At 33.6% G+C, this 20,459-nt stretch overlaps 1 protein-coding gene across 2 annotated transcripts in view; it reads right to left on the bottom strand.

Moving 5' to 3' along the window:
- The window catches only part of LOC124414268 (5-hydroxytryptamine receptor 1-like), a 97,798-nt gene that overhangs the window by 35,396 nt on the left and 41,943 nt on the right, over positions 1 to 20,459 (bottom strand). The window contains exons 2-6 of one of the 2 annotated variants that reach the window (XM_046895285.1): positions 16,835 to 17,439; positions 11,015 to 11,278; positions 10,008 to 10,321; positions 6,230 to 6,473; positions 5,063 to 5,269 (exon numbers count right to left, since the gene is read on the bottom strand). In XM_046895285.1, the coding sequence (XP_046751241.1) occupies positions 5,063 to 5,269; positions 6,230 to 6,473; positions 10,008 to 10,321; positions 11,015 to 11,146 (897 nt within the window). In that variant the 5' untranslated portion in view covers positions 11,147 to 11,278; positions 16,835 to 17,439. The remainder of the gene's footprint in view (positions 1 to 5,062; positions 5,270 to 6,229; positions 6,474 to 10,007; positions 10,322 to 11,014; positions 11,279 to 16,834; positions 17,440 to 20,459) is intronic. The other variant, XM_046895286.1, reaches the window with a different exon arrangement.

Genomic DNA, 20,459 nt, shown 5'->3' with positions numbered 1-20,459 from the left:
AGACAGATTTTTCCGATGTATTCACAGTTGTTTTTTATTCATTTTTTTGACATTTTTTTTTTTTTTTTTTTCGTTAATCCTTCTTTTCTCTTTTAACGTTTATTTCCAGAGATTCAGGCCTTCGTACTTTTCTCGCTCGTACAGTCTGCGATTTCGGTAGGCCGGTGATTATTGTTGTTGTTGTTGTTTTTTTTTTTTTTTGTTTTACTTTTACATTCGAAAGTACCGAGAGATTTTCATAAGCTGTGAATTTTAATTAATCTCATTCTTCAAATTTCATTACCTGGCTTCGAAAAACCTCGATTCTTTTTAAACGCAAACGGTTTTGTTTTTAATTTTTTTTTTTTTTTTTGTCTTCTTTTAAATATTCTCACAAAATTTTCAACGAACTCGATTTTCGTCCCACTGTTTTCACGTTTAAACCGTTTCTACGATGGAATTCCTCTCGCTTGTTATCGTTTTCTTTTTTTCTTTCAGGAAGTAATGGGGAAAAAAAAATTCCGCCACAAAAATCTTGCCGAAACATTTCGAAAATTTGAACATAATATCGATACATTTTTTACTCTGATTAAAAACGAAAAAAAAAAAAAAAAAAACACCTGAAACAGGTACGAAAATGGAAGCTAAGAGAATGATAAGAGAAAAAAAAAAAGTTTGAAGAAAAACTTCCTTCCGGTCTGAATCTTGATGGAAAATATATTTTTTTTTTTTCTCACCTAGTTCACGAATATCGATTTGGACGTTTTGCGATGGGTTTAAAAAATTCACGGAGTAAAAGACGAGTGAGGATGAAAAAAAAATTTGAAACTTTTGCAAAGGTTTTTAGAGTCCGTACGTTTATCCAGGAGAAAAATACTTGATAAATTTGAAAAATGTCTTTGGTTGACATGGAATGCACCGTACGATGTATCGCAAGAATTAGATACGTTAGCGGGAGTTAAAAATTGTGACGAAGAAAAGAATGAATAAATAATAATAAAAAAAAAAAAAGAAAAAAAAAAGAAAAAAAAAAAGCCCTGTAATTTTTACCACACGACAATTAGCGATCGGTAATCAGCAGCAAGGCGAACGAAGACAGCAGCAAGCGGCATACGAGATGAAGATATGCTAATTAATCGATGTCCGAAAAGCGGATAAGCGGACGTTGTGTTTGCATTGCAGATGCACGCCGCCTGACTCGAACAATTTATACCTTCTAGTGTAATTATTCTTGTTCAAATGTTGATCTTGAATTAGTGAGTAGGTAGGTAGGTAGTACCTACAACCGCAATTATTTGCATTCACTTCGAGTAGGTGTGGAAATCGTGCATGTAAAGGATTAATACACACGCATGCAACTAAGAGCTTGGCAAACGACTAATTTTATACACTGTCCGGGGATAATTAATCACGTTGTTGCAGACACGGTGACGTTGTTACCATTCAAGGATACCTCGCAGTCTATTATCATTATTATACTTATGCCTATACTAAATTGAATAAAACGTTATTTAGTACAGAGACGTGATTACTTGGAAAATTTTTTGGAAATCGGTTTTGTTGCGGTAAGGGTTTAACCCTTTGAGTCTTAGTGGTAAGTATTCTTATCAAGTGTTTTATATTCACTTTTTGTATGTTTAGAAAAGTTTGATAACATATTTTCAACATTCAAAATGGCGGATCTAATATGGCGGATGAGAATTTCAAATTCGGTCGAATCTGGAGAAAAAACTCTGTTCAGAGGGTTTTGAGATCGCTGATAACGAATGTGAAATCAGATTGAAAAATTTCAATATGGTGGATCCAATATGGCGGATGAAAATTTCAATTTCGACTGAATCCGGAGAAAAAAATCTTTCCAGGAGGTTTTGAGATCGCTGATTACGAATGTGAGATCAGATTTCACAAATTCAAGATGGTGGATCCAATATGGCGGACGAAAATTTCAATTTCGACTGAATCCAGAGAAAAAAATTTTTCCATTAGGTTTTGAGGTCGCTGATTACGAATATGAAATCAGTTTTTGAAAATTCAATATGGCGGATGAAAATTTCAATTTTGACTGAATTCGGAGAAAAAACTCTGTCCAGAAGTTTTTGAGATCGTTGAGATTACGAATTTAAGATTAAATTTTGAAAATTCAATATGGCGAATCGAATCAGTGACCCCGAAAACACCTGCATAGAGTATTTCGACCAGATTCGATAGGGATTGAAATTTTCGTTTGCTATATTGGAACCGCCATATTGAATTTATGAAACCTGATATCAGATTCATATACAGAGGAATTATAGATTGCATTGGACTTAGCATCGTGACAAATAATTCATCGACATTATAGTGCGTGTAACGCAGTTGAGCATTAATCCCAACAATTCATGCAATTCGATTCCAGACGGTGCGTCAAGCGGTAAATAGAAACTTTGTATTTCCCTAATCGATCAATCAGCTTAATGGACGCGAGGCGCAATTCACACGAATTCAGTACGAAAAAACGAGAACTCTTAATTTTACCCAAGACTTTTTTAAAGACATTGTTCTTCACATACATTTCAACAGCAATTAAATTATTTATCTGTAAAAATGAAACTCGAAAAAGGTGAAGAGAAAAATTCGACTGTAATTGAATTTCTGATTCAATGAAACTTTCGCATAAATAAAATGGGACGACGCTGTTTTTTTTTTTTTTACACTTTCTTTTTACACAACGAGATTTTTGAACTTTGAATGAATATGGATTTTCAGTTAATAATAATTGAAGCGAGGCCATACTGAGCAAAAAAAAAAATACCGAATCCAAGAAAATATTTATTCCAACAATACTCGGCAGACATTCAATTATTTCAAACGATTATTTACATTAACTGCGCGTTTCATGTTTCGACTTAATTGATTTCGTTGATTAACGGTTTTATTTTTTAACCCCGTAATTCAAGGACCAATTAATAAAACACGCCAAAATAAAAAAAATCCCCGAACCAAAAAATTCAAATCCTTGAAATTATTCAAAAAAAAAAAAAAAAAAAAAAAAAAATGCTCAAAGATGCTTGGAATAATTTTTTCGTCCTCTTTTTCCTTCGTCCCATTTTTCGTCACACCTGAGAAAATTATGAAATCCATACGGTAGAAAAAAAAAAAAAAAAAAAAGAAGAACGATGATATAATTGCTAAAACAATATTTCACCTGCGAATTTTTTGACGACAAAATAAAAATAAAAAAAAAAACGTTACGTGGTATTATATGTATATATGTATATATATATATACTTCTTGCAGGTGTAATTTTTAAATATAATAGTTTTACACATCAACGAGACAAAAATCTGTCCTCGGACTCGAGAATTGACACATGTGAAAATATTTTACTTTTCTCTTTTTTCTTCTTTCAGTTTTGTTTTTTTTTTTTTTTTTTTTTTTTGTCAATCTTCTTTTACCTCCTGGCCGGTGAACCGTGCCGTAATAATATAAGTTTCATACATCGGTGTTATAAGAGGCAGTTTCGTAACCGCGACGTATTTAAAATAAAATACCCGAGGTTAATTCGAGCGTATAAGCTAAACTCGTTGGAATTGTTCCAAAAGAATGTAGGTGTATTCGGTAGTACAAAGTTGTTCTTGCAGCAGCAGTCAAGCGCATGATCATGGAGTTCAAGAACTTTGATAATAACGTTAGTCTAAATCTTCTAAGACACGGTAAGCCTATCGATCCAACTAAATCGACTTTTCCTCTTCCTCTTCCTCTTTCTCTTCCTCTTCTTCTTCTTTTCCACTAGGTATTCACACCATTTTTAACATGTCGTTTCTTTATTTTCAGATAAAAAAACAAAAAAAAGTGCAAGTATTTTCCTTCGACCAACTCCGTCAAAATATGACTGCTGATTGCTTTCCCTAGGTGTAATAATATTTTTTCTCTTGCTACTGTTTCAAGTCTCCAGTTTACGCCACCCTCTTATCCATTTCCATAATAATAAATTTCGAAATAGTAACTAAGAAATTCTTATCTAATATACCAAATATTGCGAAGAAAGAGAAGCAAATCGACAATAGAGAAAAAAAAAAAAAAAAAAAAAAAAAAACGTATCGACGATCTATCTGTTATTTTATTACGAATTACGATCACTTTTTTCAAACGTCAAATATGAGTCTATTTGGTTTTTTTTTTTTTTTTTTTTTTATTTAATGAGGGGTGAAATTAGATCAAAAACGGGGCTAAGCCGGAAAAGTTGTAATTAACGATTAACGATAAGAAATGGGGGAGGGGGCAGTCTACATTTCGGTTTTCGAGATTCGAAACCCATTGCTTCAGCCGCCATTTTGAATTTAGCGAATAATTTTCTCGTTTATTTTCAATTTCACCGGAAAATGTTAATCACCAAAGTTGTTTGCAATTAAATTTCCTACAATATTGGTTGTCATTAATTTTTCACTAGGATCGATATTTTTTCGATTAAAAGCCGAAAAGATGGGGTGAATTTTTTTTTTTTTTTTTCATTCCAAACCACTTTGGGTGATAAACATTTTTCATGTAGAATGAAAAATAAACGTGATAATACAATAATAAAATTCCATCCCCCCCCCCCCCCTTTTTCGGACCTTAATCGAAAAATATCGAACCTACGGAAAAATTCATACGGGGGACCAAAATTGTGGGAAATTAAATTTCAAACAACTTCGAAACGAGTTATTAAGTAAATTCAAATTGGCGGCTAAAGCAATAGGATGCGAATCCTGAAAACCGAAATTTAGACCACCAGTGCCCCCCCCCCCCCCCCCCCCCCCCCCCACTTGGGGAACGATTTCCGAAGAAAAATTGCTACCTACTTAAAATTTTTTCCGATCGATCAAATCCTAACTCGACTTGACTACTCTGTGTACATACATTGGATTGATAATATTTTGTAACGTTTGACGGAAGTTGAGCTTTAAAATTGAACAGTTTTTTGATCTAAGCTAATCGCAGCACTTGGCAAGTGGAAAAAATAGGCAGTTCGAGCCAAGTGATAACGAATTTCGAGTTGCAAGGGGGAAGGGGTTGGGTGTTGGGGATGATAGTAGAAGTAATTGCTGGATAATGATTGTCTCACCGTGGTTGACCCGCTGGAGCTTCGGTGCTGCTTGCAGGGAGGGCTGCCATGGGAGGCGTGAACGTCGGAGATGAGTTGGCGATTAGCTATGGCCGTGGGTTGAGAAGCCGGTTCGATATCCAGGTAGCAGTGCGCCTCCAGGTGATTCTGGGCCCGTCTCTCTTCCAGGACAATCTTCCTCGCCGCGCAGAAGATTTTGTAGTAAACCTTTAAACAGAGATCGTGCGTAAAAACCTTAGGGAAGTGACGCAGCTTTTTGAGGGATGAGCTTTGAAAGCAGAAGCTGTGACGTGTTTTGAAAAATTTTTACACGTTTGTTTTAGGAATTAAGCACAAAGACTCGAAACGTTTGAATTTGTTTGAAGAAAAATTGAAAAGTACGAATTGATGACACGGTTAAAATTCATTTTGGAAGTAATTTTTGCACTTCAGAATTTAACGTACGTTTGACATTTTTTTTTTTTTTTTTTTTTTTTTTCTAGTCATTTTGGATCTTTTTTTTTAACGTCGGAAAAAACTTCAGGAAAGTGAAGCAGCTTTTCTCCGGGATGAGGTTTGAAAGCGGAAAATATCGCGTTTTGGAAAATTTTAACACGTTTGTTTTAGGAATTAAGCAAAAAGACTCCGAAAGGTTTGAATTTGTTTGAAGAAAAAACAAAAGCCTGCTTTTTAGCGATAATAGATATAGGGGCAAAATTTTGCGATCAAATTTCAATTGCAAGGAGATTTACCGGAAGCTTGAAGAAGTTTCATTCAAAAATTGAATATTACAAATCGATCGACACGTTAAGATTGTAAAAACCTGTAAGATTCAAATTTTTTTTACCGTCGTTTTTCTAAAAACATATTTTCCGTACTATAAGAGGTTTCGATAAAAAAAAAAACGCAAAGATTCACTGAAATTAAAAAAAAAAGTGATTTTCGATCGAAACCAATACTTTACCTACATCACCAAATACACAAAAAAAAAAAAAAAAAAAAAAAACCTCCAACTCAAAACTGTCTCAAAAACCTACAACTTAGAAGCCTGCGCAGCTGCACTTTTTTCAAAACGAACGAACGATAAATTTCCACAAAAAAATTTTAAAAATCAAAAAAATCAAAAAAATCAAAAAAATCAAAAAAAAAAAAATTCAGATCAAAGAAAATTTTTGTCTCAATACTCACGACGATCATCACGATCAGCGGTATGTAGAAGCTGGCCAGAGTCGCGTATATCTGATAAAAGAAGTTCTGACAAACGGCGCACTGCTTGGCCCCGGTTTCGGAAGGGGTGTGCTCGTTCCCCATGATGAGCAGGGGTGGCAAGCTGATACAGGCCGCCCCGAGCCAGACGAAACTGACCCACAAGACCATCCTCTTCGGGGTCCTCTTGACGCCGTACTCGAGCGGTTTCGTAATGGCGTTGTACCTGTTGGCAAACCGGCAATAAAAAAAAAACAAATCCCGGAATTAGCGGCGTTGAATGTCGGTCGGATTTTGATTGGTTTGATATTTTTTTTTCATAAACAAACATATCGAGGATGATCGATATAGACCAGAAATAAAGTTTTTTTTTTTTTTTTTAAAACCATTAGCGATTGACTGAAATAAATTTCTATTCCTGTGGTTTGTATGTATGGTTGCATGGATGGATGGATCGATGGATGGATGGATGGATGGATGGATGTATATTATATTAGCTGTCCGGATTACATATCACGCTCTCTGTCCAAGATCAACATCATGCTACGTAGCAGTGACGCTGGTGGAGAAGAGAGAGAGAGAGAGAGAAAGAGAAAAAAAAAAAAAAATTACAGTAATAATAGAAATTGTATAAAATTTTTGTATCATAAAACGTGGCGATTCGAACGAATGGAACAAATATGCTGTTTCTCGGTGACTGTATAGTTAGCGGATTTCAAATATTGATTTCGTTTTGTGAAGGTATATTTTTTTTAGATATCATTAACAGTGATTTTAACAATTTATTGTACGTTTTTTTAGTTACGAAATAAGGTTGGTAATGCAAATTAGACAAGGGAAAAATTGAATTTAGAGAAGTGAGATTACGAATCGATTGAAAGTAGACTTGGAACAAGTGTTTTTGAAAATTTTTTGATACGTTGTTTTTCGGATAGTCATTTCCCGATTCGTTTATTCTTCGATTAATCGTTTTTCCTGTTATTTGTTTTTCCGATTTATAATTTTTCCCCATTAACAGTTTTTCCGATTCATAATTTTTCCCGGTTCGTGGTTTTTCCGATTCATCGTTTATCCAATTCATAACTTTTCCCCGATAAATTGTATTTCCGGTGAGTAGTTTTCCTCTTTTTTTTTTTTTTTCGTTCAACAAATAGTTATTCCGATTTATGATTTTTCCCGCTAACACAGTTTCTCCGATTCATCATTTTTCCACTACCCAGTTTTTCCAATCAATAGTTTATCAATTTTAACCGATGAACCGGTCACTTCAATTAACCGATTGATTGCATTTCATCCTTTTTGTTTTTTTTTCCATCGAATTGTTACTTCGAAAATTTCTCTTACTGCCTATAATTCCTAGTAAATTAAAAAATCCAATTTTTTTTTTTTTTTTTTTGTTTTTACATCAATTTTGCCAAAAATATATAATATTGTACTCAATCAATGGGGGGGGGGGGGGGGGGGGGGGAATACGGACGTCTGAGAAAACAAAAAAAAATTTGTCGAAGTCAAATAACGAACGTGCTAAACCCCACGCATTTGCGTTGACACGTTTTACTGCAGGATGGGAGGGAAAAAATCTGATTGATTAATACGCGCAGACCGTCTGGTATATTGTCCGATGAATTGTTTCTTTTGTTATTTTTTTATTTTTTTTTATTTTCGTCGTTCTCTGTTTTATTTCATTTCATTTTACCTTTTAATTTTGCACGCCTCAATCATCGATTCGCAAACTCGGTATGAGAATTTACACAACCCCCCAGCTGCCAACGAAGTTCCGACCTCTGACAATCAAATGGCCGGAATATCCCGGGTCCGAAAGAAAAAAAAAACCATCGAAAAAAAATAAATGAATAAATGAAACGAAACTTCCTACGACAAATTTTTACCGATGGCCAATTTGTCATTCAATTACTGGACAACTAAATACGATCCGAGGGTAGGCGGTAGGTGAAATTTTTACTTTCATAATTTATATCACGCCCACCAGTTTATCGTAGCTTTCGGAATTTAACACGAGGATATATATTTACAGGCCGATTAATTAATTAATCGTTTGCTTTCTGGCGTTTGTCGTCGTTGGTAGAAAAGAGAAACGGAAATAACAAAAAAAAAAAAAAAAAAAAAAAAAATGAAAGGAAAAAGAAAAGCGTTCAACTATTGAAAAAATATATGTCAACAGTTTTTCATTCCTTGTATTTTCCGATATACTATTTACGCCTGAAAACGAGTTGAATAAAAATTTAACGACGCTCAGAGTAATAAAAAACACGCTGTTGTGAAAATATGTTTGTTTTTCATTTTTCGTATCACGCAGAGATCATTTGTGTAAATTGAAAAATAAAGTTTTTTGGGTCAATGAAATCTCAGAATCCTTAACTATAACGGCTGGCATTGATGCTGGAATTTGAAAGTATTCGCTGTACAGAATGTAAAAACATGGTGGTCAAAAATACTTTTATCATATATTTAATGGTCATGGAACCGAACAAACGTAGGAAAAATATTGTCGCTTGTCCCCTTTCTCGTTCGCATGGCGTCAGAAAATTCTCCGACTTTTTCCTAACTTCCGGGTTTTTCCAGCCCGCTGCAGACCACCGTAAAAAAGATTTGGGAAAAAAATCGAAAAGCATGTACATCGAATTATACTTTAGCCCGAAATTTATTTCATTGTTATTATTTTTTTGGTTATTTTTGGTCATGGGTTATATTTTTTGAGTTATTTTTGTAACGGGTTATTTTTGGTGATGTGTTATTTTTGGTCAACGTTTATACTTTTTGGGTTAATTTTGGTCAGAGTTTATGCTTTTTCGGTTATTTTTGTATGGATTATTTTTGTCGCGTGTTATGTTTTTGGGTTATTTTTGGTTAAGGGTCATTTTTTTTGGGCTATTTTTGTAACTGGTTAATTTTAGTCATGGTTTCCGTTCTTTGGATTATTTTCGTGCGTGTTATTTTTGGTCACGGTTTATGTTTTTTTGAGTTATTTTTAAGTGAGTTATTTTTGTCGCGTGTTACATTTTTGTGAGTTATGTTCATGGGTTATTTTTGGTCTAGGATCATGTTTTTTTGGGCTATTTTTGTAACTGATTAGTTTTAGTCATGGTTTCCGTTCTTTGGGTTATTTTCGTGCGTGTTATTTTTGGTCACGGTTTAGGTTTTTTTGAGTTATTTTTAAGTGAGTTATTTTTGTCGCGTGTTGCATTTTTGTGAGTTATGTTGATGGGTTATTTTTGGTCTAGGATCATGTTTTTTTGGACTATTTTTGTAACTGATTAGTTTTAGTCATGGTTTCCGTTCTTTGGGTTATTTTCGCGCGTGTTATTTTTGGTCACGGTTTAGGTTTTTTTGAGTTATTTTTAAGTGATTTATTTTTGTCGCGTGTTACATTTTTGTGAGTTATGTTGATGGGTTATTTTTGGTCTAGGATCATGTTTTTTTGGGCTATTTTTGTAACTGATTAGTTTTAGTCATGGTTTCCGTTTTTCAGGTTATTTTTGTGCATGTTATTTTTGGTCATGGTTGATATTTTTTGAGTTATTTTTTATGTGGGTTATTTTTGTCGCGTGTTACGTTTTTGTGAGTTATGTTGATGGGTTATTTTTGGTCATGATTTATGTTTTTCGAGTTATTTTTTTGTGGTTATGTGTTTACGAGTTACGTTGGTGGGTTATTTTCGGTCATAGGTTATGTTTTTTGGGATCATTTTTTACCACTTTTTGTATCATTTCAAAATTTCAGTTCCATTCGGATTTCTCACCTGTCGACGGATATGACGCAGAGGTTCAATATGCTCGCGGCGCAGCTAAGGACGTCGAAGCTGACCCAGAGATCACATATCGTCGAGCCGAAGGGCCAGCTTCCAAGTATTTCGTAGAGCAACGCCATCGGCATCACGAGTAAGGCCACGCAAATGTCGCTCACAGCCAGGCTGACCAGAAGGTAATTGCAGGGCCGACGGAGTTTCTTAACGAGGAAAACCGCCACGCAGACTAGAATATTTCCTATCACTGTGCCGATGATTATGCTTCCTAGAACCAAGGCAAGCACTATCGCCTGAAACATAATAACACGCTATTCTGTTTTTATCGTATGGTTGTTCAGCATCTTTACATCTTGATACGTACATACATGTTACATTAGGGTGGCGCAAAAAAACTGACCATTTTTTTTTGAGTATCGTGTGACAAAATGTTAGTTTTTGATGTTTTAAGAGCCCACTCCAAAGGACAGCTCAAAGTAAAATTTTTAAGAGGTCACTCCTCATTTTTTAAAACGTCAGAAATCGTCAAGATCGAATTTTTTTTTTTTTTAATTTTTTTTTCTCGTCACGGTATAATTTTATAGACCAGAAAAAAAATAAGTTTCCGAAAGTTTCAGTTTCCGAAAAATCGTGGATCCAGTATGGCAACGTCAAGTTTTTTTTTCCGATTTTGGTCTGCCATTTTCAAATTTTTAGGTCAGATTCGTAATCAATGACACAAGAAACCTCCCTTTTAGGGGGAGCGAAGTTCAATAATGACCGTTTTAAAAACCACCCTAATGCTTATTCGCAAATGAATTCTTCACACAAGGTGTTCGAAGCGAGAGATTATTGTTGTTATTATTTTTCATTCCTTTATTTATTTTTTTCTTTCAACTATGGTTCTCGCTTAGTAAAAAAAATATACTAAAAAAAAAAAACTGCAATGAATGAAATATCGTTTTTGGAATCGAAATTCCGACAGTTTATGGGATATTCGTCGAAGGATCGTCAGCGACACTGACCTGCAGGGTAGTATAGGGTGAATCCTTGCCGGGAAAGTCTCCGAAAAATTGTTCGTGGACTTCGTTTGCAGGTGTAGATGCAGACAAGTGTGGATGCCACGTGACGTTGCAATTTTCGCTGGTCCCCGCCATGCGAAGATTTGCCTACCCGGACATCCGGTGCATCGAATACCATGGCGGAATTATGTTGAGGGTTGTGATCGTGCCCATCTCAGAACCGAGTTCTTCCTCGGCGATCAGCGTTCGCCGAACTTCCGTTAACAACTGCAGAAAATCCGGACGTCATTCAGCCGGGCTTCCATTATTAGTAGGTACATACGTTTATGTGCACACATATATATATACATACAAGGGGTTTATAAATACCCGGACCCGGTATGTAAAAGTTTATTTATTCTCATCTCCTCACGTTAAAGAAGTAGTTGCTCGATATATCCTTTGAAAATATGACATTCGAATTTGTTTTCAATAAGTATATCGGGTGGGGGGGGGGGGAGGGGGGACTCAAGGAAATACTTAGTTTTCGAGGATTCAAATACGCTAAATCTTTTTTTTCGTGTTTTTTTTTTATTATTGTAACCAAAGAAAATAAAAATGATTTTCAGATGTCATGGGGGTAGGGGAAAAAAAAATTTTTGAGAATTTTTGAAAACTCAAAATAATGTTCAATGATGTTTATATAAGTCATTTGTGAATAATTAAAAAACATTTTGAAGAATAAAATGTTTTTATAAAATTTTAACGGTGTCCCACTTTTCCCCCCTTCCCTATCCCGTTTTACCCACCTCTCCCATATTTATATACATACATATATATGTATTTTGGTGCATAGGTTTTGCATCCATTAATTTTATACACATTAGTGTTAAAAAAAAAATCGACAATTTTTTTTTTCAAAGAAAACTGAAAAATCGTCGGAGTATCCCTAAACAAACAATCTGTTGAAATAAGAGCCCTTGATATTCTTATTATTATTTAAAGGTTGCGATGCTCAATTTTTTATTTCCATTTGAATATCATGGGGAAAAATTTTTAGAAAAATATCATGGTAATCACTGTACAATAATAAGCGAGATGGATTTTTGCAGGAAATTTGAATTTTGCTGGGAATTTCATGTGAACCCAACCAACGTCTGACACTCTCGATTCTCGATCAATCACTAGCTATACTCACCTACAAACTGAAAATATTTGTTTTTTTTTTCAGCTAAAGCTATCACGAGTTTTTTTGTTCTAAACGGGTGAATTTTCAAAATTTTTTGGCTAAACAAAGTTTCTAAGATATCGTTAAAGTATTTTTCTCTCATATGCGTTGAGTTTGAGTGAAATAATTCTTTTATTATATACTGAGAAAACAACAATTAGAGGTAGTATTTTTTTTTTTTTAACAATCACGACCCACGTGACCTCTTAATTACTGGAGAACTTGTTCATTAGAACTCGATAATGCCAGTGCGTCAGCTTGAGGCTTAACGATCGAAACTTAAGGCACCGGTTTTCAATAAAGGGTCGAAAACAGTCTCGCCAACTGTGAGGAGACCTCGTTTAGTTAATTGAGGCTCGGTTAGACATGCCCGACTGAAAATCGGTTCCCCAGTTTGGCGGAAGCGCGGTCTTATGGTTCGATAAGTCACCGCATTTCGGATATCCTGATTTCGGGCTGAGCATCGAGCCAGCATTTCGTCGGTTGAAAGTTGATTGAATTTTCGCGATGCCCAGCAGTATTCAAACTCTGTTTACTATACGGTTACTTGTTAATTTGACCGAGAGAAATTTCTCAAAGTTGTGAAAATTCAGGGGTTAGGTTAGGTGTAATTTAAAAAAAAAAAAAAAACTATTTTCTACTTTCTTTCTTTTTTTTTTTGCATTTTCCAAAAGTATCATCCAATTGACGTACAAAAATTTCAACTTCGATCGAATTCAAATGAAAAAAAAAATTTGTCCAGGAGTTTTTGGGGTCAATTGTAGCGTCGAAATACTTTCCAACATTGGAAGGCTTCCGTGATTCTATATGAAAAGAAATAAGAATTGGAGGATGATATATGGAAGGAAATAAAATTGTCTAAATACTCAATCGAGCCAAGAGAAATTGTTGCAATTTATTAGCTCACAAGTGAAAAGCCGATGAGGCATAAAAAAAAAAGTGGAAAGCTGTCGTGAGATTCGGAGGCCGAAGGCGTGAATCTACAAAGGTTAGATCGGCGGGCGAGAATCTACTGTTTAAATTGGAGAGGAGAGGAAGAGAACAAGAGAGTTCCGAGCGCGACTGGAATGGCCGGAGACTCGAATCAGACTGACTAACCGAGCTTCGATTCCCGGTCAGTTATTTATTCTTCCAACGATCAGCGCCATCTTTGCGGTTAACGACGAACCACCAAATCGCGTAGCCCCGCGATCGCGCCTAAACTTACCGCGGCTTGTTGGTAGCGGTACGAATGGTAGAAAAAAAACTCTGTCCAGGGGTTTTTGGGGTTACTGGATACGAGTCTGAAATTTGTTTTCAAAAATTCAAGATTGCGGATCCAATATGGCGGATAAACTTTCAATTTTGATCGAATCCGAAGAAAGAAAAACTTTATCCAAGGGTTTTTGGGGTCACTGATTACGAGTCTGAAGTTGGTTTTCAAAAATTCACAATTGCGGATCCAATATGGCGGATAAACTTTCAATTTTGATCGAATCCTAAGGAAAAAAACTTTGTCCAGGAGTTTTTGGGGTCACTGATTACGAGTCTGAAGTTGGTTTTCAAAAATTCACAATTGCGGATCCAATATGGCAGATAAACTTTCAATTTTGTTCGAATCCGGAGAAAAAACTCTGTCCAGAGGTCTTTGAGGTCGTTGATTACGAATCTAACATCGGATTTTGAAAATTCAATACGGCGAGTTCAATTAGCGAGCCCAAAACTCCTGCATATAGTTTTTTTTTTTATCGTATGCGATCAAATTTGAAATGTTTGTTCACCATATTGGATCCGTCATCTTGAATTTTTAAAATCCGATTCAAATTCGTAATCAGCGGGCACTAAAACCATGGAATATCATCTTGTGAATTGAATTTTGTGAATTGATGACTTTGGAAAAAAATCGACAGTCACAAATTTTTACAAAAGGATTATGTAAAAAAATTCAATTTCTTTTCATGTCTCAAAAAATTGTCGGCAAATCGTATAATACGAATATATTTCTTTAGCTCTTTAGTTGATCATAAAATGAATGACGAATTGTATTCTGAACAATGGTTGCATCTCGAAAGAAAAATTAGAAATTGGTTTTTTTTTTTTTTTTTTTTTTTTTTTTTAAATAAAAATATTAGTAAATAAAAAAAATAATAATATTAATATATAAACTGGGAAAAAAGTAATAAGGAAGAAAAAAACAATTTACTTCCGGTAGAACCGGAAACGGTAACTCTCTTTCGGATTAAACGAGCTTCACATAAACTAAGAAACTGGTTAGACAAAAAACATATTTTTTGTCACAAGCCCGTGATTTTTGAATCCAGAAAATATTCAAACTACTAGTCAACAAAACTAGAATACGATTTAAGAAAAGTCTTTTTACGTTTCTATTTTTACACAGAATTTCAGACGCGTAGTTATACGTATAACTACGTCATTAGACGCCTCTTTCCGGTCTCGTGTTAATTAAGTTTTATAAAAAAAAAAAAAAACAAAGAATCTCTCGACAAGCCTGCCGACTGAATATAAATATATACATACATATATAAAACAAAAGTTTGATTGAAATCAATTTATACAATATCTAGTTAATGAAAACGAAAGAATTTTTAAAACTAATCTTTGTTTTTTCGCATAATATCCAAGTGAAACTTTTCGTAAATCGAATTTTATCGGAATAGAGTTTGCCTGTACAATTCAAATCTTAGTTTCATAATTCTCAACGATGTCCTTGAAATTTGATCCAGGATATAATATTTTTCGCATGAGTATAGTTTATATATAAAAATCATGTAATCAACGACCGCTAAAACGTAATTTAAAGTATTTTAATTACAAATAAATTCGAGGTGAAAAAAATTTTCCATGAAAGATGCTTGAGTCAAGTAATTAAAACAAAAAAAAGTCTCATAGATAAATAGATGAAACGGGTAATCAGTTACGGTTGAAATTTTACAATTACTTTCAACTACCGAACAATGTTTTTTTTTTTTTTTTTTATTCTCGTCTACGAAGTTTCGTTTTCTATAACGGAATAAAAACTCTACAGCACAATTAAAATTTTCATCTTATACAGTCAAGTAATTACTGTCATTATACATAATTTACTACGTAATTACAAAATATTGAAATTTCCTTTGTAATTCACCGATCGCGTTCATTGGCCTCCCAGTTTTTTTTTTTTGTTTTTTATTTCTTTTTTTTAAAACTCCTTTTTGTCTCTTTTCTGTGCTGCATGATTGTTTCTTGCTCACGTGTAAGGAGTAATAGAAAAAAACAAATTCGCGTGGATACGACATCCAAGTGCTACTGAACGTTAGCGAATTTTTTGTTACTGAATTAAAGAATCAGCTGAGGCTCGTTTTTTAAAACTCTTCAAGCGTTACGCACGGCGATTTGGACAAATATAAAGTTCAAACTGTTTTATTTTGTGTAATAAACATCTTTCATTGACGGCAATATTGGTTATAAAGTCAATTCATCTGAGAATGTAAGAGTAGGAATGAAAAAAAAAAAAAAAAAAAAAAACGACCTACAAGATAAAATATTGTTAATTTCAAGGTCTTATTTTTACATAGAGGTTATGTTTTATACGGGTAAAGAAATTCGAGAGAAGCTCGTTTCAGAAACGGTAAATAATTAATTAAACAGTTGAACAGATTTTTTTTTTGCATATATAGCTGAGAATTTGATAGATATTTCTGGTAATATAAATTACGGTTCTCAAGTCCAAGGATCAATTTGGCATTCATTAATGCCGGTTTAAATATAGTAAAAGAATAAAACCTTCGCCTCTAATTGAAGAAGTAATTATTCAGCAGAAGTATTAAACCGAAGGTTAATTGAAAAATTTGGGAATGTAATTGAAATGATTTCGTAATTAATTAACGTAGTAGAGAAAAATTCTAATTACACGTAAAACTTTATATAACTACATACTGCGTTAATTTGTAGAAACTGATTAACAATTATAAATTAGACCTAGATTTTAATTAGAACAACGTCTAATTAAACTCGCCAGTCTAAGCTTGAAACTTTGTATAATATCTCATCCCATTGCAGTAGTTTTATGCTATAAATAAACACCCTGAATTTTTTCTATTACATAAAATCAGTTCAACTTGCATAATTTTTCATTACCTCAAATTACAATTAGACGATTTATCCACAGTGAGTATAATCCAATTAATAAAAATCATTTCGAAAATAGTGATTAAGAATTGTAAATGATGAAAAAGAAATAATAATAAAAAAAAATAAAAGAATGTTCTGATCTTGCTAAGACATATTTTCCAATTACAATTTTTCAAAGAATATATGTATACATACTTCTTTTGCGAAAGGGAAAAATTATTTTCATAAAACTAAAGTCAACTTATAAATTAAGGTCCTGTAATACTCCTACCTTTACCGACCGAGCAAACTTTGCTATCAAACTTTACTCAGTCGATAAAGGTCGCATAGTATTTCTACCCTTACCAACCGAGCAAACTTTGCTCTGTCGGTAAAGGTAGGAGTACTACCACGACTTCAAGTTTCGTAGTTTTTTAACTCGGAATTGATTCCCTTGGAAAATCGATACGAATTGCAAATCTAACCGCCATTGCAGAGTAAGAATGTCATTCTTTTGATGAACTTACCTCGGTTTTTTTCTGATAAAATCACGTCACCGTCGACGATCTCGTGCCTGAGCTCGCTGCACTCGGGAAAATCGAGTTTCCTCGAAGGGTTAAAAATCCCCTAAAAAATTTGTGCGCGATACGAAAACCGATTTTTTTTTTTTTAATCTTTCAAACTAATTCACTGATTCGATTTCTCCAACTAAACTAATCAAAACTAAAAACACCCGGCGTATCTTGTTTTTTTATTTATTTACATCTTACGAAAGAGTGAAAATTTTGAAAATCCTTTTATCACCCGAATTAGTCACGAAAGTAAACGACTCAGATTAATCGAACGGCTGAAATATCCAGACGTGCGGATTTCGTTTGGGAAAATCTTAACGAACAGCCGCATCTTTGGCGACGATATCTTTTCGTCTGAAATCAATCTAAAAGAACGAACCGCGTATTTTCGACACTCAGGGATGCCGCCGTTAGCGTAAGAAATACGATTTTCCGAAATATAAACTGAGCCAACGCGGCGACGTTTAATTTGAAAAAACAGCCTCGAGTCCGTCGTCCTTTGCTCCTTTGGATCCCGGGAACAGGATGCGGCTCGTTGTTTCAGGCCTGTGAGGTCCACCCTGAAAATATCAAAGATAATATTGCTTTAGGTTTTCAGCTTGTTCGATTCAATTCTCGTGCTCATTTTATTCTCGGTATCAAACCTAAATATTTTACCTTATACACGAATATACACATACAAGGTGTTACACACGTAGAGAGAGGAGGGAAAAAAAAATAGAGAGCTCGACGGACCCTCTTCAAAAAATTTTTGCGAAGTTTTTTTTTTTTTTTTTTTTTTTTTTACCAACAACTTTAATTCTACCGATATTTAATAAACAATTGACTATATCTATCAATACATATGTTGACAAAAAAAAAAAATTATATTTCGGAGAAAATGACGTTTATTTAAATTACCTTTTTTTTTTAATCTTGGAAATGTTTTTTTTTATGAATTTTGCATAATTTTATTCAACAGATATTAAATAAAATTTTTATAATACCTCAGTATTATGAAGAAGAAAAATTCTTTTGTCAAAATTTTTTGATGGGTTCAGTCGTGGATCGGCTTCTCCTATATGAGTGGGGTAAAAAATTCGAAAAATCAAAAAATCGAGGGGGTAAAATCCGGGAAGTTGAATTACCGACGGTTGAAAACGTAGAAAGACTATAAAAATGTGAAACATTTTCATGACACGGACGATTGTCTTAATTCTAAAACAATGATATATAATCTTGATAAAACTGGTATTGAATTGACGAATTTCAAAAATTCCGAGATTCTACACCTTCTAACTTTTGACTTTCGAAAAATAATTTCTCTCGTTTTTTGGCTGTTCGAAATACCAGTCACCTTTCAATTTTGAATCCTCGGAACTTGCATTTTTCATTCGGAATGCCGACTGTTCTGAATATACTTTTTTGGATAAAAAAAAGTCGTTGGGTTAAATGAACTTTTGGGAAAACAGGGTGCTCTATCGAAAATAAAAAATTCGTTAAACTGATGATTCGTCATTTTGAAATTCATACCTAAAAAATTTCGGTTTTTCGACCAGTCAACTTTTTTCTCTTTCGGAATTTACACCCCCTATGTACACCCCATACGTACTATCTATTTTCGTTAACCCCTCGTCAAATTCTCCAATTTACACAATACGCATATACGTATAATACACAATCGTATAGGTATATAAATAAATATCAACCCCTTTCAATTTGTTTACGTGAGAAAAAAAACAAAAAAAAAAATTAGTTAAAACCGTTCCTCGATATTGTAATCGTTTAAAACCGGATGGATTCGATTTTTTAAGCCGCACAAATTTATATTCCACGCTCGATACATCAGGTTTAACATTTTTTGTTTTTTTATTGCTAACACAAAAAGTGCAGACGTGTCGATATAAGGGTGAAAACAAAAAAAAAAAAAGAAATTCATGTACCTACGTTGAATAAAATCGTCAAAATCATTCAAAAGGATAAAAAAAAAGAAGAGGGGCGGGGGCAATCATCGAGGAGGAAAATGGTGAATATATCATATATATATAAGGCATTCCACGCGGTTTCGGACGGTCGAAAAGTTGTCTACTCTGGAGAAAAATTGAAATTTTGTCAAATTATTTAATTATATGAAAAAAAAAGTTGATTCAATTCAAAACCGCATGGAATGCCTCAATATGTATATATATATATCCACACATTACATCGGATCAGTGAAATTTAAGGAAGATTGAACAGCTTCTTGTTTTACAACGCGTTAAGCATATTATAATTAAGAGGAAGGAAAACACAAGAGTGAAAGTTTCACAAGAGGAAACTTTTCCGGTGTGCTTGGTAAGGAAAAATTCTTGAAGATCTAAATATTTTATTTTTTACCCTCTTTCTTTTTATTCTCTTCTTCGTCACAGACGTTCCTTATTTTTCCTTATTTTATTCGCGAGACAGGAAGAAAGAAATAAATAAAAATAAAAAAAATACGTCCAGGGTTGCATGTGTACATATAAATATTTCAAAAATGCAGGAAAAGTAAGAAAAGGCAACTGTAGCGAGTGAACCGTTTCTTCGTAGGTAAAAAAAAAAAAAAAAAAAAAAAAAAAGAGAAAGTAATGGAATGACGATAAAAAAAAAGAAAAAAAAAAACTCCTAATATTGTCTGTGGAAAAACGTCGGCGAAAGCGAGGAGAACTATTATTCTGCTGTATATATGTATGCTTTTTCAATTAGAGAATGAATTCTGAATCTGAAACATGTGTATATATAGGACATTCCACGTCAATTTCACTTGAATTTTACCCTCAACCTTTACCCACAGATTTAGGGCTTTTCACTTTGAAAGTTGCTCGATTTTTTTTTTTTTTTTGCTGGTTTTTTCGTCTCAATTTCGAATTTCGAAAATTTACAAAAAATTCTGAAAAATCCTGCGTCGGAAATAAAAAAAATTTTTACTCTTGTAACCGAATTGGGCCGATTTTCTGTATTCTGACGGTTTTCAAGCTTTTTCCCAATGAAAAAAAAAAAAAAAAACGTAACAAAAATTAGAAGAAAAATTCATTTTACTATATATGAACGGTTGCTGAAACATTTTTATGCGTCACATCGAATGGTGGTGAAGAATTTTTCCAGATTTTTCGCGAGACGTTTTTTTTTTTCTCCTCTTCATTTTGGTGTTGAAAAAAAAAAAAAAAAAAAAACTTTGCGAATCGTAAAACAGTTCCGAAAAATCTTTCGAAATAAATATGAATTCGCAAATTTCTACAACTATCTCTATAAACCTGTACACGTAAGACTGTAAAAGTTGATGTTCAATTTTTTAAATTTTCGTGTGAATTTTTTCCAAAATTCTACTTCAAGATGTCTCGTGAGTTTATTATCACTTTTGACGTTCGGCGGATTTTTTTCTTTGTTATGTTTTTTTTTTCTTCTCTCTCTTTTGAAAAGTTTGTTTTTTGTTTTTTTTTTTTTTTGGTCACATTCTCATAGATAATAATTGATTATAAATTACAAAAATTGACAATAATAATTTTCTACAAGTTTTCTTTTTTGTTTTTTAGTTGTTTTTTTTTTTTTTTAGGTTTTTTTTACCCCCCCCCCCCCCCCCCCC

Source organism: Diprion similis, chromosome 13, assembly GCF_021155765.1.
Source record: "Diprion similis isolate iyDipSimi1 chromosome 13, iyDipSimi1.1, whole genome shotgun sequence".
NCBI classification, from domain to species: domain Eukaryota; kingdom Metazoa; phylum Arthropoda; class Insecta; order Hymenoptera; family Diprionidae; genus Diprion; species Diprion similis.
This window is presented reverse-complemented; position numbering and strand designations above follow the sequence as displayed.